This window comes from Hippocampus bargibanti, linkage group LG18 (genome assembly GCF_051943395.1).
Source record: "Hippocampus bargibanti isolate YZ-2025 linkage group LG18, ASM5194339v1, whole genome shotgun sequence".
NCBI classification, from domain to species: Eukaryota; Metazoa; Chordata; class Actinopteri; order Syngnathiformes; family Syngnathidae; genus Hippocampus; species Hippocampus bargibanti.
Window position 1 is genome coordinate 10667698 of NC_142751.1, and position 26212 is coordinate 10693909.

Genomic DNA, 26212 nt, shown 5'->3' on the forward strand with positions numbered 1-26212 from the left:
AAGGCTTTGAAGCCCCGAGGTTCACAGTCGGAACATCGACAAGACTGTCTCTTCAACTCGAATGTTTTTCCTCGTTTTAGCTTATGGCGCCACCGCGTGGCCAAGAAGAAGAATCGCACCCAGAGTCACCCAGAATGGCGTATCGTCGTGGACCTCCACCCAGATTGAAAGCCGGCTAGTCTTCAGAGAATTACATTAATGGTAAAAACACACACTGTCGAGTCCACCACTACATGTTATACTTGTTTTTAATTATACTCGAAGAATATTTATTAATAATTATGCCTGCTTTCAAGCAATGTCGAAACCACGCTTCCTAGCGGTTAGCGTAAGGAATTGCACTCAATTCAAATGACTCCGAATAGAACCGGGTTTATTTACATCGTCATTAACCGAAAACTACCTTCAAGAATAATATTTAAAAATGTATGGATGACCGTGGATAGACAATATACACATGTTGAATTGTTCCTGTTGAAGAAAATGTGACTAGTTGACTGTTTAGTGGATAGTGTGAAAAAAAAACAGATATTTCTTCAACCGTCATCTGTTCTTCTTTAAAGGTGTTGGACGTTTTCGCTTTCTATCCGAAAAGCTTTGTCAGTGTCTTTTAGTTCATCATTCTTGAGCAAGACGTGCATTCAAAGATGACATGAAGAGTTAGTTTCATCACGCTATGCCACTGCATGAAGGATGTGATAACAAATTGAAATTCTTGGCATTTGATCCACTTCGGATTACTGGAGTGTAGGACGTACTGTGTTCCCTTTTGGGGTTTCCAGGGTACGGCCGTAAATCGCTCACGTTGCAAGTCAACAAATTCACGGCTGGCTGACGATTGCTGATTAATGCTTAAAAGTCAGAGTGGGGCCAATGAGAGGACACAAAGTGGAAGAGGATGACATTTCAAAATAAAATATGACAAGTAATGCAATTTTGTAGCTAGCTAGATTGCCATATAGCTAATAGCTAGCTAGCTAGCCCTATAGCTAAGAGTTATCTAGCTTGGTAGCTAGCTAGCGCTTATATATGTGGCAATCTAGCTCGCTATCTATCAAGCTATTGGCTATCAGCTAGCTAGTTAGCTTTTTATCTATTTGAGTTACTTCCAGGTTGTGTGAACGCTGCGTGTGTGCCTACCGCTGCTCACCCACAAAAAAAAAACTTATCCTGTGGCTGTAAAGTGACCTTGAGAGTTTTGAAAGGCGCTTATAAATGAAATGTATTATTATTATTATTATTATTTAACTTTTGATGCAGTACAAATAGCAGCTTATAGGTGCACCTCCTCTGCAACTTCCATTTCATCCAGTAGATGGTGATAGCCTAAAAATATTTAAAAAAAATAATATTCACCATCCCTTAGTGAGTCCCTCAAAATATTAATGCGATCAATTTATTGTATGTTTTGTACTGATCATGAATCCTTCTCTCAGTTTCGTGATACAAAACCGTTCCCTCATTAAATTTAATCCACACGAATGGATCTATATTAACGCATAAAACAGAGGCTGCGTGTACATTTTATGCAAATGTGCTCATTATTCTCGCTTTTCTTGGCCTTTCGTGTACCCTAAAATCTCCCCATCCGGCGCCCGACAGATTCCCTGGAAGTTAACCTCGTCTTCTATTTTCAGAAAAGCATTTACGACATCTGATTTTTTTTTAACGATCTTCTGTGTTTTTCATTTCAGATGAATTCCATCTTTGCCCGGTGACACGTGTGAGATGTGAAGCTTCATTGATGTCGTTGGAAGCGTGTGCGCGTGGGAGATGAAGGGGCTCAGATGTGTAAGTACATGTTTAATTATGCGAATGGTTTGCATTTCCAAAACGATGGGACGGTGCACAGTGCCTGATTAAATCAAGGCAGTGCCCTCTGGGTGCGCAGGCGTGTGTGTGTGTGTGTGTGTGTGTGTGTGTGTGTGTGTGTGTGTGTGTGTGTGTGTGTGTGTGTGTGTGTGTGTGTGTGTGTGTGTGTGTGTGTGTGTGTGTGTGTGTGTGTGTGTGTGTGTGTGTGTGTGTGTGTGTGTGTGTGTGTGTGTGTGTGTGTGTGTATTTGGCAATTACTGTAGATTGAATTAATGTGACGCCTTTGTAAATGAGATGGGGGGGGGAGCTGGCGGGCCTGCTTCAGTCGTAGGTTTTGCTTAACAATATCTAACACACACACACACACACACACACACACAATTACAATGCAATGTGAAAAACAACAACTGTCAAATGCAAATGTGTTCAAACGTTGGACGAAATATGCGAACACTACATGTTGTATACAAAGCTTATGCAGTGTAGTGCCACCTCCTCTTTTACTGTCAAAACCGATGACCGCTCTATGCTTTACATCAGGGGTGTCAAAGTAATTTTCTTGCCGCGGGCCACATTGTAGTTATGGATTCCTCTCGAGGGCCGTTATGAATTTGGGGAAGCCATTAGAATGTTTAATTCCCTCCACATATTACATATAGAGCACACAAAAATAATGAATAACTAGTTTTCAAATCTGAAGTAAAAAATAATGACTGTTATTGTGGTTTCCATCCAAAAATATGAAATTTTGGTTCGGATTTTAGCAAGCATCATGGAATTTCGCAAGTTTGATTTGCTTTCGTGGGCCGAAAAAAAATGATGTTGTGGGCCGGATTTTGCCCGCGGGCCTTGACTTTGACACCTGTGCTTTACATACATGTTAAATCTCACAGTTTGGTCGTGTGACTCCCGATTTTGACCACAATACTCACTATAATTTGTAAGGTAAAACAAAAGAAAATGTACAAAAGAAAATACATTTTTAGACGAATTGAATGTATAAATACATACGGAAGAGGATTAGGGCCATTGAAGAAAAGAAGGTTGACAAGATTCTCACTTTATCCTCAGAATTCTGACTTTATAGGGAGAATTTTTACTTTATTCTCAGAATTCTTACTTTAATGTCAAAATTCTGACTTTAAAGTGAGGTTTCTGACTTTATTCTCAGAATTCTGACTTTAAAGTCAGAATTCTGACTTTATTCTCACAATTCTGAGAATTAAGTAAGTATCTTGCCAACCTTATGTTTGTTTCTTCAGTGGCCCTAACCCTCTTCCGTATATAGACAATTAAAGTATTTTATTTACTTCTAATTTCCCAGAAAGCTTTTATGTTCTTATCCTGTGATTGGAGAGTGTCCTTGAGTTTTCAAAGGCGCTTATGAATGACATTTATTATTATTATTATTTCCACTTTTATACCGCTCACATTATTTTAACACGCACCACAGACTCGCAAGTAGGAAAATCCCCCGATTTATTATTTCTGAAACTTAAAGTGTATGCTTTTATGCTTTATGTGCTAACAACATCCTAATAACTATTCTTATGATACAAATTTCAATTGAAAATGTATAAAAAGGCGTCATTGTGACTCTCTCATTGGAAACAATGTGCCATACATTGGAGAGTAAAAACTGTCAAGGCATGATTATTTCTGGACTGCACATTTTCTTTCTTTCTGCTCACTTTTTTTCCCTCCCATGCACTGATTTCTCATGTGGTCTACTTCATCGTTTCTTCTTCTCAACACACACACCGACAAGACAGGCCCCTGCACATGCTCGTTTCATTAGAGAGATGCTGGCAGATACATGCTGGGAGTCTCCATTGTACTCCCTATCAGCCTGTGGGATAAGGCTCACTAATTAATATCTAACTGATGTCCGCCTCCCAGGGACAAGTGGGGGATGCGGAGGTAGGGGACGCAGAGGGGGGAAAGCACTAGGGGGTGGCTGTGGAGAGCTGGCCAATGAAAGAAAGACTTGAGGCAATTCCGCCCCCCACCCCCACCCGCTGCGTCACGGCACTTCCTGGCATGTGCCAAATGTGTGGCCGCACATGAAGTAACGTGTGGGGTTGTTGTTCATGATTATGATAGAAGGCGATAAATGTGTGGATTAGCTTTGTGTTGATTAGCTTTTAGCCACTTGCTAATTTCATTGTGATTTTTTTGGGGGGGTGACATTTGTGGTGAATTTGAGTTAATCTGTTTAACAAGGTGTATCGTGAGACTGCGAAATGACGTTTTAGCTGCCATATGATTGACACTTATTATTAACTTATTCACTGCCATTCACAAAATTTATTCGGGAATAGAAAATCTGGGTTGTGTGGCTGCCGCTGCTCACCCGCAGAAAAAAATATCCTGTGACTGTCAGATGTCCTTGAGAGTTTTGAAAGGCGTTTATAAATGAAATGTATTATTATTATTATTATTATTATTATTATTATTATTATTATTATTAAGTTATTATTAAGTAATTTTATCTGTGCAGTATGTCATGCATATTAGCATATTTGACAATAAAGCTGACTTTGATTATTATTATTATTATTATTATTATTATTATTATTATTATTATTATAAAATATGATGTAGAGTGCCATTCCCTATTTTTTTTTTTTTTTGGTGCCGATAAAGCGCTGGCCATTTTTTGTCTTCATTTTTTGCTTCCACAAGGGGGCAGCATTTCCCTTTTTTTCTATGTTAGCGTTTTGTTCCTGCTTCAGCTGTTTTTAAAGCGCTATATAAACCAATATACAGTATATGTATTGCATTGTATTTTGTACAGTTACCCCCATTTCAAGCTCAGATAACTCCAAACCCATATGATTTAGGAATTAACTATTTTTGTTCTAATGAAAGAAGAGAGTCTAAGATTTCTTACACTGCATTGAATGATGATAAAGTCCTAAAACTCAATATTCTGCGGGTCCTGGAATTCGATTGACAATGACAAAAAAACCCTGGCACTGCAATTGACATATTTTAGCACATGGTCTGGCATTGAATGAGTTAAAATAAACGTATGTGTTATGTTTCAGCATCATAGACTGCGTTGAAGTGAATCCGAGAAGCTGTATGACTCCATTTTAAACCTGACCCCAAAGCCAAAGCAGTTGTCATACACTCATCACGTTGCTACCCTCCATCCCCCTCGGCCTTGTTTGGTTTGTCTTGTGTGTGGTGCAGTAGCCAGATGCTACATGCTACATCGTGATTAATTTGGAGGGATTTAACAGCGGATTGGGTTTGGGGATAGCCTGGAAGCCCTAATAATGACATCATGCCCCCCCTCCTCCTTCTCCATACTGTGCAATCTGCTTAATCCAGCACTGGATTGACTAGAGATATTGCTGTAAATGAATCCTCCCTGTATTTTAGTTGTCTGACGTGCATTTATAGGGAGACTTAGCAAAGAATTTACTGACTTTTTATCTGACGTGATAAAGACGCAAAAATAACTTTTTTTTTTGTAGGCTTGACAATATGTCATGTCAACATATTTTGTCTGGGTGAGGTTGCCATGGCGAAGCGTCCTTTACTCATTCACGGCCAGGCAATGTGCAAAAATGTGTACACTCCAGTGCCAGGGTTTTTGTCATTTTCATTCAAATTGCAGGACACATAGAATATTCAGTTTGAGGACTACATCAACATTCAAGGCAGCGTAGGAAATCTGAGACACTTTTCTTTCATCAGAAATCAAAAGTTAATTCTTAAATTATATGGGGTTGGAGTTATCTGAGCTTGAAAAGAGGGCGGTTCTACAAAAGGCAAATGATGCCCCCTGGTGGGATGGAAATCATTCCCAGAGGTCTGACAGGCGCTTTAAGAAAAACCAAAACCCAAACAAATCTGGAAATGGCGCTCCACGTCATACTTTTCAATTCCAGAATAAATTCGGGAATGGCAGTGATTGAATTAAGAATAACACATATATACAAGGCCCCAGAGTCAAAGAAACCCTCCCCCATCACCCCCCAGACCACTGGTGACAGCGTATACGTGCGTGCGTGTGAAAACGGGGCTGAGGAGCATCACACCGTGTTATCCTTTGGACACCTGCTGTCGTCTTTCAGCTTTTAATGAGCTGCCAGGCTGTATTATTCCAGCTTTGCCTGCAAATGTGCCTTGCCTGCCGCCGCAGTCGTCTTAAGTGAAATAGGGAAGTGAAAAACAGTGCGTATATACGCATTCAAGTGTGTGTATTTGGAGGGAGGTGGTACTGTGAAGGTCGGGTGGGGGGGGGCACCCCCTTTCAGTCTCCTTTCATGGCGGAGGAAAGGCTAGATTTCTCATCTTATTCAACCTATTTCCGCTTGTAGGGGTTGCTTCACCAAAGTTTTAAGTGACAACAGAATTAAAAAAAATAGTACTCAGAAACTTGTGTTTACATAGGAGGGGTCAAGGAGAACATTCGTCATTGTGGAGATCATTTTAGAATGGGCTTTTTTATTCATATGCAAATGATTTGTGAAATTCCAATGAAACAATGTGGGCTTAAAACTAAATACATTAATTCAGTCATTAATTCATTCACTGCCATTCACGAATTTGGATTGGATTGGATTAAACTTTATTCTCACAGTGGTACATTTCACAGCAGCAAAGTTATGGGAAGAAAGGAAAGAAAGAAGTAGAAAAACAAAAGACAGGAGTGTGCTGCAAAGGCAGCCATTCTCGCGGCGCCATCTTGAAGTCAAAAGAACAAAAAAAAATATTTGGGAATTGAAAATGTGACGTAGAGTGCCATTGCGAACTTGTTCGGGTTCAGTTTTTATCTGGTTTGGGTGCCGATAAAGCGCTAGCCATGACCTCTGGCAATGTTTTTTTACTTCCGCAAGGGGGCAGCATTTCCCTTTTTTCCATGTTCGCGCTTTGTTCCAGCTTCAGCTGTTGTTAAACTGTGATATAAATCAATGTATTGATTGTATGTATTACATTGTATATAGTACATTCACCCCATTTCAAGCTCATATAACTTTATACCCATATCATTTAGGAATTAACTTTTTTCTTCTGATGAAAGAAGAGAGTCTAAGGTTTCTTGCGCTGTATTGAATGTTTATGTAGTCCTAAAACTCAATATTGGGTGGGTCCTGGAATTTGAGTGACAATGACAAAAACCCTGGCAGTTAATGAATAAATAAATACACAAATACATACACAAATAAATACACAACTAAATAAATATATAAATACACCAATAAATACATGAATACACAAATAAATACACAAATAAATGCACAAATAAATAATTATAAGTAAACACACAAATAAATACACAAATAAATAAATATACATAAATACATAAATACACAAATACATACACAAATAAATACACAAATAATTACACACATAGATACATACATACATACATACATACATACATACATACATACATACATAAATACACAAATAAATAGACAAATAAATAAATTTATAAATACACAAATAAATACATAAATACACAAATAAACACATAAATACACTAATAAATACATAAATACACAAATAAATAAATAAATAAATAAATAAATACACAAATAAATACACAAATTAATACATGAATACATACATGAATAAATACACAAATAATTACATTTCTCATTCTAATTGCAACCCCTAGAGGGCATATTTTGATAGAATCTGATGATTCCTCTCTCTGGCTTTGATGTTGTGTCACCAGAGCGATTTGAAATCTTGACGCCGCAGCATCTCCGGTTATCTTTGGTCATGTTGTCTTCACTTTCCACCACTTTCGCTGCCTTCATCTTCCCCACCCACTCATGCATACCATGTCAGCATTGTCTCAGCACTAAAGGGAGGACAGGGGGTCTTTTTTGGGGGGTTGGGGGGGTTGTCGTCCGCTAGGGTGGGTGGGGTCTGCCTGCAATTCGACAGTACCCTCCCCTTGCTTATTCTTGCCAATGTTCATGGCCCTCTCCCTTCCTATCCTACCTCCCACTCTCTCTCTCTCCCTATCTCCCCCCCCCTGACATCCCACTGGTTCCCCCTCCCCAACCCACCCACACGCCTTTCACGAGCAAGCAATGAGGTAATCCCTAGCAGCCGCGTGAAGTGCTGCAAGTGCGGTGAGAGGAGCAAGAACAGCAGCCGGCGTCATGTCAGGACCAGCGATACAGCGCAGACTCTTCTCACTTTTCTCGTCTTATCCGATCTTTCCTATTTCTCGGTTCGCTGCTTGACAAGCTTTGTGGAAGGGGTAGGCTGGTCTCTTTTATGTAGTCAGAAGGTGACTATGTAGAGGGTTTTTTTTTAGGCTCGGCAAAGCAGGGGTGGGACAGGCTTAGCCCAAGGGGCTTGTGGTGAAGAGACAGTCAAAGCAAAAAAATAAAAGACAAGGGAGGACGTGAAAGGGGAAAAAAAAGTCTGTTCCCACCATGACGGAAAGGTGCAGTCTATGGAGCGCCTTGTCGGCTGCGGCGTGCTGCTTCTACAGGGGATCTTTCATGCAGGTGCAGGTCAGTCCGTGTTGCGTGCAATGTGTCCCAAGGTATTGATGGAATAGACGGTGATGTCAACCCTCGCGGTGACATCATGGATGGAGTGCTGATCTGTGCAAAGAGAGGAAAGTGGCATGTCGGAGTTTGAATGCATTGGAGTGAAAGTATGTTGAGGTCTACTGTATCCTCTTCGCTTGGTCTAATTCCATCTCAAGAGTTTGAAACCTGATATGCAAGCATCTATATAAGACAGGATGACTCCAGAGTGTATTTTGCTCAATGTGCTGCCTACAGTAAAAACTGATATCAAGTTTTACATATTTAGATGCTCGGTGTCTCGTTAGGACTTTGGGAGAACGGTCGTATAAAATGAAGCTTCATTTTGCTTCGGTTTGGTTCGCTTTGTTGTATACTGTCACTCACATCTGCATGATTTTATGAGTTTGTGGCTTAATGAAGACTCTGCTCAGTTTAGATTGGCTTCTTGTTTTTTTTTACTTTATTTTTATTTTTTTGTGTGTGTGCACTATGCTTGTTGCGAGGATTTGTCAACGCCATTGATGCAAAACCGAGCCACTGTTCATTCAGTCTCAGGGAGTTTACTATTAAAGACTCAGATATGGAAATTCCACTCTGGAAAGAAAATAGGAGATGAGAACATTTAGAAAGAATGATTTCATGAGAGATAAAAATGTAAATATAATATTTTGAAATCAATTCATTGTCTGAATTAATCTCTTGAATTTTAGAACTCACTCCTGTATGGAGTTTGCAGATTAGATTAGAGTAGACTAGAGTAGCTAGACTAGAGTAGACTACAGTAGAGTAGATGAGACTAGAGTAGACTAGAGTTGAGTAGACTAGAGTAGATGAGACTAGAGTACATGAGACTATAGTAGATGAGACTAGAGTAGATGAGACTAGAGTAGATGAGACTAGATTAGATGAGATTAGATTAGATTAGATTAGATTAGATGAATCATTCACTGCCAGACAATGTGCAAAAATGTGTCCACTCCAGTGCCAGGGTTTTTGTCATTTTCGCTCAAATTGTTGGACCCACAGAGTATCGAGTTTTAGGAATACATAAATGCATTAAATGCAGCGTAAGAAACCTTAGACTCTCTTCTTTCTTCAGAAAAAAAGAGTTAATTCCTAAATTATATGGGTGTGGAGTTATCTGTGTTTGAAATAGGGGCGGCTGTACAAAATACAATATATGATGTTTTATATATAGCGCTCGAAAAAAGCGCGAACATGGAAAAAAGGAAAATGCTGCCTCCTTTGGGGAAGGGAAAAAAACATTGCCAGAGGCCCTCACCAGCGCTTTACAGCTAATTCTTAAATTATATGGGTCTGGAGTTACCTGTGTTTGAAATAGGGACGACTGTACAAAAGGCAAATTTTGCCCCCTCGTGGGAAGGAAAAATATTGTGATAGGTCTGACCAGCGCATTATTGACAAGAAAAAAACAAAACTCAAACAAATTCAGTTATGGCGCTCCATGTCATGCTTTTCAATTCCCGAATAAACCAATGCATGCACCTCCCACTTTCCCAAAACATGTACTTTCGATTTATTTATGTCATCAAGTGATGTCATATTTTCAATGTAAAATCCTTACTCCACAAAATTACTCAATTGCCGCATCACCGTGATTGAAGCGGTTGAATTAATTAGTGAGCGCTTCTCTATTATAAGCGAAGAATGATTGCCCCGATTCTTTGCAAGATGGGATTGTTTTCAAACACTCACATTTTATTCGGCTCAATATTGACGCCCTGATCCATTCTCATTAAAGATGGCTTGTCAAGCACTACATTGTGCAAACCAAAGCGGGGGTGCTGTCATTGTCACCTATTCCACTCATCCAGAGTCCCAATGCTGGCATCATTTTACCTCCTGCAAGGATTTCTCATTAGTTAGTTAGTTAGTTATTTTCAATACGTTTTTAGAAACGGGCCATGCATGACACTCGGCATCAAACAACTCTGTTTTAATGTTAATGTTTGACTTGCTAAAGGCAAGAAAACGTAAAGATGGCAATTTTGAGCTGTTTCTCACCACCTTAAATTGAAGTGCCAAACTAAACACCCAACAATCAGTGTTATACATTGTTTATTTAACTTATTCACTACCATTCCCGAATGTATTCGGGATTTTGTTTTTCTTGCGGGGGGAGGTGCCGATAAAGCACAGGTCAGACCTCGGGCAATTTTTTTTCCCTTCGACAAGGGGGCAGAATTTCCCTTTTAACCATGTTAGCGCTTTGTTCCAGCTTCAGCTGTTGTTAAAGCACTATAAAAAACAATATGTATGTATTGCATTGGATTTTGTACAGCCACCCCGATTTCAAGCTCAGATAACTCCAGAACCATATAACTTAAGAATTAACTCTTTTTTTTTTAACTGATGAATGAAGACAGTCTAAGGTTTCTGATATTATATTGAATGCTTATGTAGTCCTAAAATGTAATATTCTGTGGCTCCTTGAATTCAAGTGATGATGACAAAAACCCTGGCACTGCAGTGGACATACTTTTGCACGTCTGGCAGTGAATGAGTTAAAGTAGCATGTGTGTGCTATTGTGTTTGAATAAATGAAGATTTGAGCACATGTAGAAAGACACATGTAATACTCCCACGCTTATTCTTCATCCTTTTGCCATCCAATGAAACGACGGTAACACCTTGGCGTAACGCTGTCGAGCTAAGTTCAGTTAGCATCAAGTCAAAACAGCTTTAGAATGAATGTTTTCATGTTTTACATGACATCAGTGTGTCACGTTTTGGTCTGCGACCAACGGGTGACACTGTAGGGCCCCACCTGCAACTGCACAGGTGTTGGTCATTTTATTCAATGGCAGTTAAAAGGACTCCCGGTATGACTAATCAGTGTCGGTTCATTGTTTGTTTCACCCTGTCAGGTTTGTTTCATCTTGTCATGGTTTTGTTTGCTACTTTGGACCTTTCTGTTCTGTTAACTTTGTTCTTTGAGATTCTGTTTCCCGCTGACTTTATTGAATACCATTGGTCAAATACACCCGTCGCTGCCTTCCTGCCTGCTTTTTTAGGGTCCACATCCACCACCTTGCAAGTCGTGACTTGGCGAGTGTTGAAAAAGGGGACGTTTTTTTTTATTAGTTCAATTGAATTTTATTTTGAAATGTCATGCTCTCAAATATTCGTTGATCAGGGATGACTAACATCGTGGTTGTTGTGGTATGGCCCCAGCTCATCGGCTGTATCAGTGAAAAGAGATTACATTTGATCCCATGGTCTAGACTGCGCTATTCTCATCACGTGTATACACAAAATACACACACACACACACAAACACACACACACACACGATAATGCTGCTCAACCATTGTGCGTGTGTATTATACCCAGTGCTTCCAGCGCGTCGCTAACTGGGACAATGTAACTACCCCCCGGACTCTGACAGTGACAGTAAAATCCCCCACCCCTCATCTCACACACACACACACACACACACACACACACACACACACACACACACACACACACACACACAGATTGATGTCGATGTGTTGTTAGCTAGCCCTCCCCTCCACTTTGTTTTTGAAGTGAATCTCCTTTTTTTTTTATCTCCGCCAGCCACTTTCCCTCCTCCTCTTCCTCTTTCTTGTCCTCCTCCTCCTCCTCTTTTGGCTTGGAAGGCTCTGGCCTCATTCCCCGCTGTCCTGAGTAGCATGTGGCCGCCACGGTGCCCGAGCCAGCAAGCCCCGTCGCTCTGTCCTTTCGCATTCCTGCGCCTGATTGTACGTGTCGCATTTATAGACTCGGGCCTCCGGGCTGGCAACGTGGCACATGCATGCCTGCCTGGAACGTGTCCCTGCCACATCGTAGGCTGGTCACCTAGTTCGGCCATCTTGTTTGGCTTTTAAAATGCAAGGTAAAGGTTCATGTTGTGATATTTTGTTCTCTGCCCAAAATCATTTTGTTCAGGCACAATGGTCTTTAACTCATTCACTGCCAATACAAGTGCGAAAATGTGTGCACTCCAATGCCAGGGTTTTTGTCATTGTCCCTTGAATTCTTGGACCCACAAAATATTGAGTTTTGGGACTACATAAACATTCAATACAGTGTTAAAAACCTTAGACTCTCTTCTTTCATCAGAAAAAAAGTTAATTATTAAATAATATGGGTTTGAAGTTATCTGAGCTTGAAATGAGGGCGACTGTCCAAAATACATTGCAATACATACATATTGGTTTATACAGCTCTTTATAAGCTGCAACAAGGGAAATTAATGCCCGCTCGCGGCAGGAAAAAACATTGCCTGAGGTCTGACCAGAGCTTTATTAGCTATCTTGCTATCTTGCTAGCTTTCTATCTGTTTGAGTTTCTTCCGCTGGCGCGTGTTGCTGCCGCTGCTCACCCACAGAAAAACTTATCCTGTGACTATAAGGTGACCTTGAGAGTTTTGAAAGGCCCTTATAAATGAAAGTTATTATTATTATTATTTGTCGACAAAAGATTCCTGAATTATATTATTTGGAGTTATATGCGTTTGAAATCAGGGCGGCTGTCCAAAATACAATGTGATACATACTTAACAACAACTCAAGCTGGAACAAATCGCGAACATGGAAAAAAGGGAAATGTTTCCCCCTTGTGGAAAAGAAAAAAAAACATTGCCAGAGGCCATGGCTCGCGCTTTATCAGCACCCAAGCATGAAATAAAAATAAACCCGAACAAATTCGGGAATGGCGCTCTGTCATATTTTCAATTCCCGAATACATTCGTGAATGGCAGGGAATGAGCTCAAAGTTGTCGCTTTCATTCACTATTTGCACCTCCTTTCAAGAATTCTTGAATCAACTCATTTCCGTGCGCTACATCTCCTTTTTGTATGCCGTCCAGCTTCATCATGCTCATCAGTCTCCTTTTATGGCCTTCTAAAGACTGTTTATACACAGCTTGTAGTGCAGTCGGAGGTTATTTGATTCCATGATAATAAAAGACAGTACAACACGCCCAGGGCGTCCCCCGTATGACAAAAGCAAGGACGTTGGTGATCGCCGACTCGGTCACAGCAGGTTAACTCGCAATGGTGTCGTCATTCAGACGATACACTCTTGCTAGTGTCAGTCAGCCAAGCATGTGTGTGTATGTGTGTGTGTGTGTGTGATTGTGTGTGTATCTGTATGTGTGTGTTGATCCAAACCGTAGCCCAAGCCATGTTTTAGCATTGAAATATTCACTATGTAATCCACTCCTCTTATCTGCTCTCTCCTTCTTACCCCTTCACCCAAAAAAAAAAAAAAAAGCTTTTCATCATCTAAATCCTCTTTTGGCATGCTGGCCTGTCACACCCCAGGGGGGCGCATAGTGTGAGGGGCAGCTGTATGTGCGTGTGTGTTGCCCGCATCCTCATTAGTGCATTGGCGTATTTTGGGGCATTAACTCATTCACTGCCATTCATTAATTTATTTGGGACATAGATATAGAGCACCATTCCTGAATTTGTTCGTTTTGTTTTTTTTTTTTGCTTGGGTGCCGATCGAGCGCTGGCCATGGCCTCCGGCAATGTTTTTTTCTTTTTCACAAGGGGGCAGCATTTCCCTTTATTCCATGTTAGCGCTTTGTTCCAGCTTCAGCTGTTGTTAAAGCGCTATATAAACCAATATGTATGTATTGCATTGTATTTTGGACAGTCACCCTCATTTCCAGCTCATATAACTCCAGACCCATATACTTTAGGAATTAACTCTTTTTTTTTCTGATGAAAGAAGAGAGTCTAAGGTTTCTTACCCTGCATTGAATGTTTATGTAGTCTTAAAACTCATTACTCTGTGGGTCCTGGAATTTGAGTGACATTGACAAAAACCTTGGCACTGGAGTGGACACATTTTTGCATGTCTGGCAGTGAATAAGTTAATTAAGTTTGGGGGGGTGTTGTTTTTGTTGTTGTTTTTTGGGATCCTGGTTTCCTGGTGGTGTGTGTTTGTGTCTTGACCAAGCAGACGGATATCAAGAGTTCAAAGGCTGATCGTGGAGTTTGGCTTGATGAGTGGGATTAGTGGACGTCTGTTTCACTGGATAATTCATTGTGTAGTCCAAATACTTGAATACAAGAAGCCTCTCTTTGATTTGGCTTTCTGTCGGGGGGCACGATCAAAGTCACCGAGTGTGAAGCATGCAGACGAATAAATGAGATTGGCTGCTTATTTGTATTGTCCGTTGTTTATATAGCGCTGAAGCTGGAACAAAGCGCTAACATGGAATAAAGGGAAATGCTGCCCCCTTGTGAAAAAGAAAAAAAACATTGCCGGAGGCCATGGCCAGCGCTTGATCGGCACCCAAGCAAAAAAAAAAAAAAAACATTTGAAATTGTCCCATGTAAACCACAATAGTCATTATTCTTGACTTAAGATGTTAGAAATAGTTATTCATTAATTTGTTGAATGCTCTATATTTAATATGTAATAATATTCTTTCTGAAAATGGCCAATTCGCAGTTCTATTTTTTGCAGATTTTGGACACTAAGTCATTTTTATTGGTGTTTTGCACTTGACTAAAAATATCATACTGCATGTTTTGGGTATTTTAGATGCTATAAAACGTTTTTCTGGAGTCACTTAAAAAACAAAAAAGTGACGTCGGTTGTCCTTTCAAGGAAGGAACACTTTATTGCTGCTCGACGGTCTCTCTGTTATGTTGTGTTTTGAGCCTTCAGGCCGAGATTACAGTGCTCTTGTTATCACATGCTGCTCCTCTCAAATATGATTGATAAAATTAGAATCACAAAACAGGGGGGAACAAAGCTGCAACTTCAATTTAAAAAAAAAAAATATTTGGGCTTATTCCAAAAAAGAAGCTTGCCTGTTCGTTAAATAGTTGCCCCCTATCAGCATTTGAGAAGGTGATGGAGGCCTGTGAGAGGTGAAAAGCTGTTGTATTTATGAATGTGTTTTGTTCTTTAAGTTCACACGTGCCTTTGGTTGGATGGCGCGCACGCACTCACACACACCGAGCATATGTTGGGCAAGACACAGCTGATGTGTGGGGACTGCGTGGCAACGTGATGGCGATTTGGAGCAGGAGGTGCGCAATTGTTTGACCTTAGACGGCTACAAATGACCCGCAATGCCACAATAATTCTCAGTCTTCAACTGCATGTTTAAAATAAGATAAAAAAAGAGATTAAACCGACAAGCAACAGTATAATATTTTTCTAAACAGTGTCAAAATATCAAATTCCACTATTTAGCTAGCTTACTAGCTAGCTAAATAGTACTAGCAGCAGTTAAATATTTACATTGGATTAGCGCTTCTGTTTTTTTTTTTCATGTTGAATGAATTCCCAAAGTGTTCCTGTCGCCAAATGTGTGTTTGGGTTTTGAAAAACAAACGAGCATTGACCATTTGGGAAAGTTTAAATGGATCCGTTTATAGTTCATGAATGGACCGGAGGCTCTTAAAGCGTCTCGGTGTGATTTGCAAGGAACAGCTGAGAATGGCACACTTGTTTTAAAGGCTTTTTTTAAAGAACTCGCGCGTGGCTCAGTTGGCAAAGCGGCACCTTCTGATTGCCCAGTGTTAACTCATTCACTGCCAGACGATGTCCACTCCAGTGCCAGGGTTTTTGTCATTGTCACTCGAATTCCAGGAGCCACAGAATATTGAGTTTTAGGACTACATAAACATTCAGTAGATTGTTAGAAACCTTAGACAGTCTTCTGTTATCATAAAAAAGTGTCAATTCTTAAATTATATGGGTCTGGAGTTATATGAGCTTGAAATGGGGGTGGCTCTCCAAAATACAATGCAATAATTATCTATTGGTTTATTTAGCGCTGAAACAACAGCTGAAGCTGGAACAAAACGCTAACACGGGAAAAAAAAGGATATGCCTCCCCCTCTTGGTAGGGAAAACATTGCCAGAGGTCTGACCAGCGCTTTATCGGCACCTAAGCATGACAAAAAAAAAAACTAAAACCCAAACAAATTCGGGAATGGTGCTCTGCATTATATTTTCCATTTCTCCAATAAATTCATGAATGGCAGTGTATGAGTTAAGTGTCTTAGAATACGATGAACGCCTAGATATCTCTTGGTAACGTTCGTAAATGAATTTTTGGTGCTCTTTTCCATTCTGCTTGAACACCAAAAAAACATTTGAGCATCTCTTGTTCACATAGGAAGTCTTAGAAAACATCCCAGCCGCTTGACCGATGATGACCATCCACCAAGTGACATCATGCACTTAAAAAAGGGGCGGCGGGGGGTGCAGATGGTGGAAGGAGAGAGCCAATATAGTGAACAGCCGCTTTCTAACGACGCATCACGGGCTTATTTCCCATGAGCGTCTCTTCGCGTAATAAACAGGTCACATGTCCCTCAATGAGGAACGGTGACGCTTACACGCTGTCCACGCGTGTAAAAATCACTTCCTGCCCGCTTAAAATCTATCACCGGGGGGGTCGGTTAACTATATGAAGGTGTATGCTCCATCTTCGTTACCATGACAACCGCCCGGTAACAACTCTGGGACAACACCCATTTTTCCCAACCCCCCCCCCCCCCCCCCCATTTTTCTTAGCTTGTATGTGCATTTACGTGCATCCATTATGGAGCATCCCAGCAGGTCTCACAATGATGGATAAAATCGGCTGTATGGCTCAGTAGGGAGTGGTCTCACACACACACATGAATGAGGGGTGATACCTCAGCGGTGCTCTCACGCTGTGTACTTAGCCAGCCAATAGAAACGCTCGCCTTTCTGCCTCCACAAGGCAGATGACATCATCGTCAACCAATGGCATGGCGTTTTAAGGGCGTGCTCCTTTTTTTTTCCACTTGCGTGTGTGGCGGTGATAAAATGAATTGATATTCATCTAAAGGGTCCTTGTGGCTTCAAGCTACTCATCATTTCTTTGCTGTCATGAAGCCTGAGCTTTTTCAGTCCATCATGGCTTTGCTATATACCCCCCCCCCCCCCCCCCCCCGACCCCCACCCTGCCGCCCTTTCATTCGCCATCATAACCAACATCATCTCCACCTCGTGCACGTGAAGTGTGCACGGATCAAGTTCCAAGGCCGGTCGATAGGTCATTGTTTAGATTGTGACTATGTAGTGTGTGTGTGTGTGTGTGTGTGTGTGTGTGGCGACTACCCATAAATAAACGTCTATATGACAATCTTCCCGGGCTATGACCTTCGATCCAGATGAGTCTTGGCATCATCATTTCCCCTTGTCATGCCATGAGAGTTATGACGCGTTCAGATGCGGCCATTATGTCGTCATTTTATTCAAAAAGCAGTCCCAAGACGCCCGCATCGTGATAAAATGAAACTGTCCATTGGATTGGATTAGCCTTTATTAGTCTTGCAGTGGAGAAATGTACATTTTACAGCAGCAAAGTTATGGATGGAAGAGGAAAGGAAAGGAAGAAGTAGAAAAACAAAAGACAGGAACTGCTGTAAAGGCAGCCGCTTTTGCGGCGCCGTCTTCAAGTCAAAACAACAACAAAAATAACAAAATAATATGACAACACAAACACACAGTCATTCAATCATAAGCACTTTTCTACACTCTCTTTGTTGTATGAAGCAGTCTGAGATGAAATACGAAAGGATCAAAGCATCCTTTTCACCAGTGGATCAGCGACGTCATGTTGGAATGTGCACGTCAGCTACAAGATAAATGTTGAAAGCAAACACAAAGCTGTAGCATCCACTGACGAAAAGAGATTGTCTCGCATCTCCTGTCCCACGTAAATCCGCTTCAATTCCATGCTGCAACCTTTCTTCTCATTGCGGGCTCCTCAAGCTCCTCAATCACTTTCGTTAATGGATGCTACAGCTTTGTGGGTTTTTTTCAGCATTTAGCTTGTAGCAGATGTGCACATTTCACCAGGACGTCCCTGATCCACTGGTGAAAAGGACGATTTGATCTTATTTTATCTACAACTGCTTCATACAACAAAGTAGGTGACAAAAGTGTTTCAATTTGAATGACTGTCTGTGTCTTTGTGTTGTGTCACATGATTTGTTATATAGTTTTGTTGTTGTTTTGACTTCAAGATGGCGCCGCAAAAGTGGTGGCTGTCTTTACAGCGGCTCCTGTATTTTGTTTTTCGACTTCTTTCTTTCCTTTCCTCTTGCTTTGCTGCTTTGAAATGTAAATTTCTCCACTGCGAGACTAATAAAGGCTAATGCAATCCAATCCAATTGATAAACGGATCAGAATATTCACATTTTGGCAACATATAAAATGTTAACATCATCCTTAAATGTAAACAACATTGGATACATCCGTAGTTTGTAGCTGATTACGTCTCCTCTGTCGTTCGTTGATTAATTCATCAGATGCTGTGTCACCATATGCTGTTTGCATCCATGGCTACAAATAAAAAAAACACAGCTAATGCCGCTGCTTTTGCATAAAGGCGTTGAGTGGAATGGTACACGTATAGTACATGTGATTTTTCAATCTGCATGATATCATGATGATGATTTTTAAGGAGGGGTATTTTCGTATCCCCTTTTCACCATTCTGCTGCTGTTTATCATCCTCCATTTTGGTACCCTCTTCTAATGAACAATACAGGAAAGAAATGGATGGTATATTTTCTATCACAGTTGTCACGGTCATGATGGATGGTACGAGTAATGATGCTAATACATGTGTCTTGCCTCCAAATCACAGTGAGGAAAGTGTGTGTGTGTGCGTGTGCGTGTGTGTGTGTGTGTGTGTGTGTGTGTGTGTGTGTGTGTGTGTGTGTGTGTGTGTGTGTGTGTGTGTGTGTGTGTGTGTGTGTGTGTGTGTGTGTGTGTGTGTGTGTGTGTGTGTGTGTTTGGATGTGTGCGCTTTAACGTTAGAGTGGCTAGTATTGACGAGTGCTCAGACCATCCATCCGCCAACATGGCGACCTTTTACCTCCAAAAGCTTGCAAATTAGCCATTAATGGCTCATCCCCAAGGGAAGAGGGGCACAGTGAGTGGCAAAGGCCCCAGGTGTGGTGTGTGTGTGTGTGTGTGCGTGTGCGTGCGTGCGTGTGTGATAGAATACAAAAATTGATGACTAGGCTAGACATGGCAATGGTGTATATTGGTTGCTTATAATAATAATAATAATGTTTTTTATTATGAAGCATTGCTAACCAGTGCTAACTAGTTTGTGTTTTTTGGGTTAACTTAGTGTTGATTAGCTTTTAGCCACATGCTAATTTCATTGTGATTTTTTTTTTTTTTTTTTTTTAACTTTTGTGGTGAGTTTGAGTTCATTATGAGACAGCTAAATGCCTTTTTAGCTACCACATGCTTGTTATTAGCTCATTCACTGCCATTTATGAATTTATTCGGGAATTGAAAATATGACGAAGAGCGCCATTCCCGAATTATTTCGGGTTTGGTTTTTTTTCTTCCTTGGGTGGCGGTTTAGTTCTGGCCAGACCTCTGGCGAGGTTTTATTTTTATTTTGAAATAATTAAACTTCTCTCTCATCTCATCTCTCTCTGAGATGAGAGATGAGAGAACTTCGGTTAAAAATAGATTTAATGTTGGTAAAAAGTGGTAGTTTGGATGCCTCCTGATGAATAGTGTCCAGAATAATGATTTGATGCTAAATGATAACTGAGTGACTTCATGAAATGTGTTGGTAATAAAGTCTACTTCAGTTTATTTGGGGCAAATAAGAAGAAATATATTGGACTTAATATTGAGGTCAAAATACAGTTGTCCAAATTGAAAACCTCCCCCCTTGACAAACACATTTCTCCTTATAGATTCCCGGTGTCCTCTGCGGTTAAGTACATAAACATCCCCAGCTGCACTGTTGGTATTTTATATTAGTCTCCTCCATGTATCATGTCTTTGTTTTGCTATTGGAAACCAGGATGCCGTTTCCTTCACACACCGTGGCTGAGTGCTTTGGGAAGTGATGGAGAATGATATGATACGGCGTAAGAAGGTCACGTCGAGCAAGATGGAGGCGAGAGAGTGAAGTGAACTGTCAGGAAGATGGTAACCTGGGTATCGTGAAAGAGCGAGCGAGAGAGCGGAGGGATGTCTCAATAGAAGTTGAGGAAGATTGAAAATTCAAGCTCAGAAGTCGATGTGAGGAATCGCTGTGGTCGGTTTAAGAAGATCAAATGAGACAACTGACTTCCTCACGTAGATTTAGTGCTCTCGTTGGCGGATGCACCTTGTCAAGGGACATGTTACACAGTAAGGAGGCATAGCAGGGGAGGAGAAGAAGTTGACAAGAAGATAAATATATCCTGGATAAACCGTAAATCTTGTGCAGCCTAAGATGTATGAGCATGTGGACTTGAAGCGGCAAAAACTACTGTATTTTCTGGTGTATAAGGCACACTCCCAATTAATAGTGCATTTTCAAACTGTTTTCCATATACAGTGAGACCTCAACTTACGAAATTAATTGGTTCCCAGACAGAGTGTGTAAGGCGAAAAGTGTGTATCTCAAAAAACAAAAAATCCCATAGGAAACCATTAAAATGGGAATAATCCGTTCCCGGGTTTCCATAAAATATACTTTTCAACTAATTAAGCCTTAAAACTACACACAACATACCTTATTCTATGTATAATAAATGTGTTATTGTATTGTAATGAAAGAAATACACTGCATTGTATCATAAAGTCACTTTATTTACATTTGTGATGGTCATTTATGGCTTGATGGAATGGCGTTGGAGGTCGAAGGTCAAAGGGAATTGCTGTTTGGAAAGAGAGGCACATTACATGAGGACTGTAATTAAAGAAATAAACTGTGCTGTAAAATAAAGTTTTATTTACCTTTTTGATGGTCGTTGATGGCTTATGGAAGGAGAGTCACCTTCCATCAGGACTGTCGGTAACTTAACCTCTGGTGCTGTTCGGTCGTGTGCTTCCGCCGAAAATCACTCCGTCAGCCGTGGTGGGTGTGTATTATGAAAATAGTGCTTATTATAAGGTTTAATTTTCAGAAATTTGACGTTTGTAAGACGAAAAGTTTGTAAGTTAAGGTGTTTGTAAGTTGAGGTCTCACTGTATTGGAAACTAGACGTCCTATTTTATGACAGTGAGATACTGCTGATGCGTAAAAAAAGCTTCAAGAACAAAGCCCTAATTGCAGTAGAGTCAGGCATCGTCAGTTCATCACGTTAGTCACACCATGTCAACGTCTCGACAAAACTAATTGCTGCCAAATCTATTCCAGGCATTGATTAATAGAGTAAGATGAACGGCGTGCGGGAAGCCGGCATCCGTGCTTTGTCAACCTCCCCAAAGTGCCGCGCTAGCAAACGAGATCACGCAAATTAAACTGGAGCATTTCCTCAAATAGATTATTTACTCAACTGCAAAGAGGACTCAGTGTTTATTTGAGAAGAGGCCTTTTATTTATCAAAACACTTGAATAAGGCTGCCGGCTAATTGGCGAAGTTAAAATGAGGGAAATACGAAAGCTTGGCCCCTTATTTACTGTTGCTATGGGCAGAACACGATCTGCATTTGCTTACTACTGCATCGTGAACTGTATTCGTATACAGTGATACCTCGGTTAACGAACACCTTGGCTTACGAACTTTTCGGTTTACGAACGTTGAATTTATGAAAATCTTACCTTGGCATACGAACTATTTTTCGGGATACACACGGAGCTGCCACAATGAGTGATGTGTCATTCGCGAACGAGCCCGTTCTCCTTACAAGAAAATGGCAGACGGCTCCACAAATAACCCGCACAAGCTATCTGTACACTTGATGCAAAACGCTATCAACCCAGCTAAACAGAGCACAATTGATGAGGAACTAGATAAAATTATCGCAGAGAAAGCACCTACAAGAGATCATTCCTCAAGATGGTGAAAGAAGAAGGTTACGTTCCCCATCAAGTGTTTAATGCTGATGAAAGCGGCCACTCCATTCCATCAAGCCATCAACGACCATCACAAAGGCAAATAAAATGACTTTATTATATAGTACAGTTTATTTATTAAATTATAATACCATTGCATATTTATTATACATAAAATAAGGTATATTTTGTGTAGTTTTAAGGGTTAGAAGATTAGAAAGTAGAAAATTATGTTTGATGGGGACCTGAGAACGGATTATTCTCATTTTAATGGTTTTTTATGGGAAATTATTTTTTGGGATACACAGTTTTCGCCTTACACAATCTGTCTGGAAACCAATCAAGTTCGTAAGCCAATGTATCACTGTACTACATAAAAAAACAAATGAAAAATATGAAAATGAAAAATAAGTACGCACAATTAAAACGTTTTTGGGGTGAGACGGCCAGATGCCCCTCCCTAACGGAACATCTGGTGTTGTGCTACGTTACCCGCACCGCTCAAAACTGCTGACCGAGCCATAGCAGATTTCGAAGAACACCCGGTCGCACGTGGAATAAGATATCATCATGATCCTCAAACCCATCGTGTTTTCCTCACCAGTTCACACCATTGCGCATGAGAGAGCAGTACACACATGGGATGCATTAACCTTTCTTTCGCTCACACGCACGTACGTCACATACGTTACTTCCTTGGGGCAGCGCACAAGCTGGGCTCTAAGGGGTTACCTTAGCAACGGCATCCGCATGCGTGGCATTGCTTGGCATCATTTCATCCAACCACCCTTTTTTTTGCTCTGGAAACCTTTTACTTCAAGTACCAGAATGAATGAATGAATGAATGAATGAATGAACAAATAAATGAATAGATTAATGAATAAATAGAGGTATGAATACATAAATAAAAACTGTATTATTATAAATAAATAAATAAACAAATAAATGAGTCATTATTTGTTATTTAGGTTTCTTTTTTTTTTTTTTACTTTATGTTACTTCAGAGGACGATGAGGCCTTTGGGTCACTGATGTCATCATATATCTTTGGGCATGATGACATGCACGGACACGATATTGTCTCACTGACGTTCTCTTGTGTTGTCATCAAAGTATTGATGAGGGTCTGCTGCCGGGTCGATCTGAACTATGAGGACATTGATGAAATAAATTTACTAGGTCTCGTGGGCATTTGCACGCAAGAAGGAATATGGATGGCTCATTGAGGAATTGGAATTAAAGGACAACCGATATCACTTTTTTGTTTCCTAACTGACATCAGAAAAACGTTTTATAGCATCTGAAATACCCAAAACACGCAGTATGATATTTTTTGTCAAATGCAAAACACCAATAAAAATGACTTTAAGTGTCCAAAATCTGCAAAAAAAATGAACCCGGAATGGCCAGTTTCAGAAGGTCCCGCCCCCTTCGTTCGTGGTGTCACCCCAAGACGTCTTGCCTTGCTGGCGAATCAAAACAATGGCTTCAGATTCAGAGAATATGCTTTCTTCTTACTCATCCAGTTATGAATATGATTCAAATAGTTCTGAAGAGGAAAGCATGCATCTTTGCAATCAATTAAAGAATTTATTCCGTGCCATTTTGAGACAATGCGGGGGAAAATGTAGCACTAAAAAAGAGGCAGAAAAAGAGGCGACAAAGCTCCATGTAAGGAATTAATCAGCCCGTTTCCACAGTCTGATTAAGAGCTTTGTCGCCCTCTCCTACCTCTTTTTGGTGCAACCAAAAGTTTTCTGACCAAATGCATTGACGTGATGGAAGGACTGCTACAATGTGTCCTTTTTTCGGTCAGGGGCGTTCCTTCAGTGACGTCACATAGGGACTCGTCACCAACTCAAAAACAAGATTTCCGGAATATTCAGCGCAAGTCTTTCTTTGTAAAATACGTTCATTAGATGTCATTTGAAGCCATTTTACAAATTATGGACACAACTTGTCCGGAGACGTCGGTTGTCCTTTAAGGGATTGGAGCATCAGGTACTGTGACTTTTGACTCATTCTTCTAATGTCACATTAAAAAAAATAACCCTATGTCAGGCTGAGTTCGGGGGAAAAAAAGTTTTCTAAACATGTACCTTGGTTTACTAAACTCCAGCCTGCTTATTTTCCCGCACTGCCGCTGGCGGGGAGTAGCTCGTAATGGGGTTTCTGAATATTTCAAACATTGTATAACGATGATTTACGACGCTCCCTGCTGCACAAATGAATATGTACTACTGCTTTCTTAACCTGGGTGGTGGGTGAGGGGGTCTTTAAAAAGACATTATTAAATCTGTCTAGCTATCGCACCGCAACATTTGCTTTAAACCTGCTTTGACCTGACGTTCGGTGCAATGATATTGAGTGATTTATTTTTTTGACAACACAAAAGACACATTAAACAGTAGATGGGCGGGGGGCGGTCTTGCTGTCTGGTTATTAATGGGATTTTAAGAGGATTTAGCAGGAAATAGTACAAGATCAGGCTCAGAAGTCAAGGTATATGTATCTCAAATCATGTTTCCTCATTGAAATTGATGGAAATCCCATTAATCCGTATATTTGGCTACACAGATTGATTATGGGATTTGGCGGAGAACAGTTTTGACTAGACTCTAGTTTGATCATTGAGCAGGGACTCCCATGTTGGGGATCATCGTGGATTGTGGAATCCAATCTGTCGCGGCTTGGTATTGGAGTGGATTTACGTGGGACAGGAGATGTGAGACAATGTCTTTTGTCAATTGATAGTAGAACATAGTGTTTGCTTTCAACATTTGGCTTTTCACAGACACTGCACATTTCTCCCTGATCCACTGGTGAAAAGGATGCTTTGATCCTCTCTTTCATCTAGAACTGCTTCATACAACAGAGGGTGCAGAAAGTGCTCAAGATTTGATGACTGTGTCTTTGTGTTGTCTATGTATTTGTTGTTGTTTTTTGTTCTTTTGACTTGAGATGGCGCTGCAAGATTGGCTGCCTTTACAGCAGCTCCTGTATTTTGTTTTTCTACTTTTTTCCTTTCCTTTCATCCTCCTTCCATAACTTTGCTCATGTGAAATATGAATTTCTCCACTGCGAGACTAATAAAGGCTAATCTAATCCAATCCAAAGCATACAGGACAGATTAGGGCAGTGTCGACAACTGCCTCAGCGGGTGTGTCACTGTATATTCGTAGTATGTCACATCTTTTACACCAGCTGTCAGTCAATCCCGGAGGTGTGTAGGCACAACATTAACACTGACTGACAGCTTAACAACAATGCTGGAGGGTCGGGAATTTGTTCAGAAATGTGAATTAGATATCTACTACCAGCTAAGCTTCTTTGAGATATTATTGCCTGGCTTTGTGTGTGTTGTGTGTGTTTTCTTAACACGAGTACCATAGAAGGTCATAGTTATTATTAGACTCATGGTTTTGCTTTTCCTAGCTGGAATGCTGTCATTTTAGCTAGTTTTGTGCCACATTGTGTGCTTAACTCATCCGTCAGGAATGTTTTTTTTTTCAGATTGCATGTTTGATTTTGGAGTGAATCAACAGTGAGTTATTTCTGTAATCCTACAACAGTTTGCCATATCTGCGCCTTTGTGTGAAACTCGACTAACATGTATTCGCTGCTTCTAATCATCAAGTTTACGTGAATAATTTTAGACTTTTGCATTCATTCTGAGGTCAAAGCGTACCCTTTCTTCATTTTCAGTACTCATGTGACTTTCAAACTATGATACCCGTGTGAAAGCAGGAACACTGTATCAGTAGAAGTCAGGATGGAGGGCACGAAAGGATTATGAGAGTTCACAGAGCAGTGATACTGGACACGTACATGCCTGCAAACTCACAGCCAGCCCCCCCTTAATGGGAGACAGGAGCATTGCATGGCCTTAATGCCGTAATCCTGGTCTCTATCTATCTCTCAAGATAAAAAAATGGGCAACAGAAGAGGAGTAAAAGTGGGAAAGAGAGTGATTGATGAGCTTCTCACAACTCTGTATTTTTTGGTGCGATTCCCCTATCCTCTCCCAATGCCTCCGCCCACCCCTAATTCTTCAACCCCACATCCCAGCTAACCGCTTCAGGCGTT

At 40.6% G+C, this 26212-nt stretch overlaps 1 protein-coding gene across 3 annotated transcripts in view; it reads left to right on the forward strand.

The window, feature by feature from the left end:
* Nucleotides 1-7892: 7892 nt before the first annotated feature.
* The window catches only part of sh2d3ca (SH2 domain containing 3Ca), a 31932-nt gene continuing 13612 nt past the window's right edge, over nt 7893-26212 (forward strand). For 2 of the 3 annotated variants that reach the window (XM_089019847.1, XM_089019849.1), the window contains exon 1: nt 7893-8306. In XM_089019847.1, the coding sequence (XP_088875973.1) occupies nt 8226-8306 (81 nt within the window). In that variant the 5' untranslated portion in view covers nt 7893-8225. The remainder of the gene's footprint in view (nt 8307-26212) is intronic. The other variant, XM_089019848.1, reaches the window with a different exon arrangement.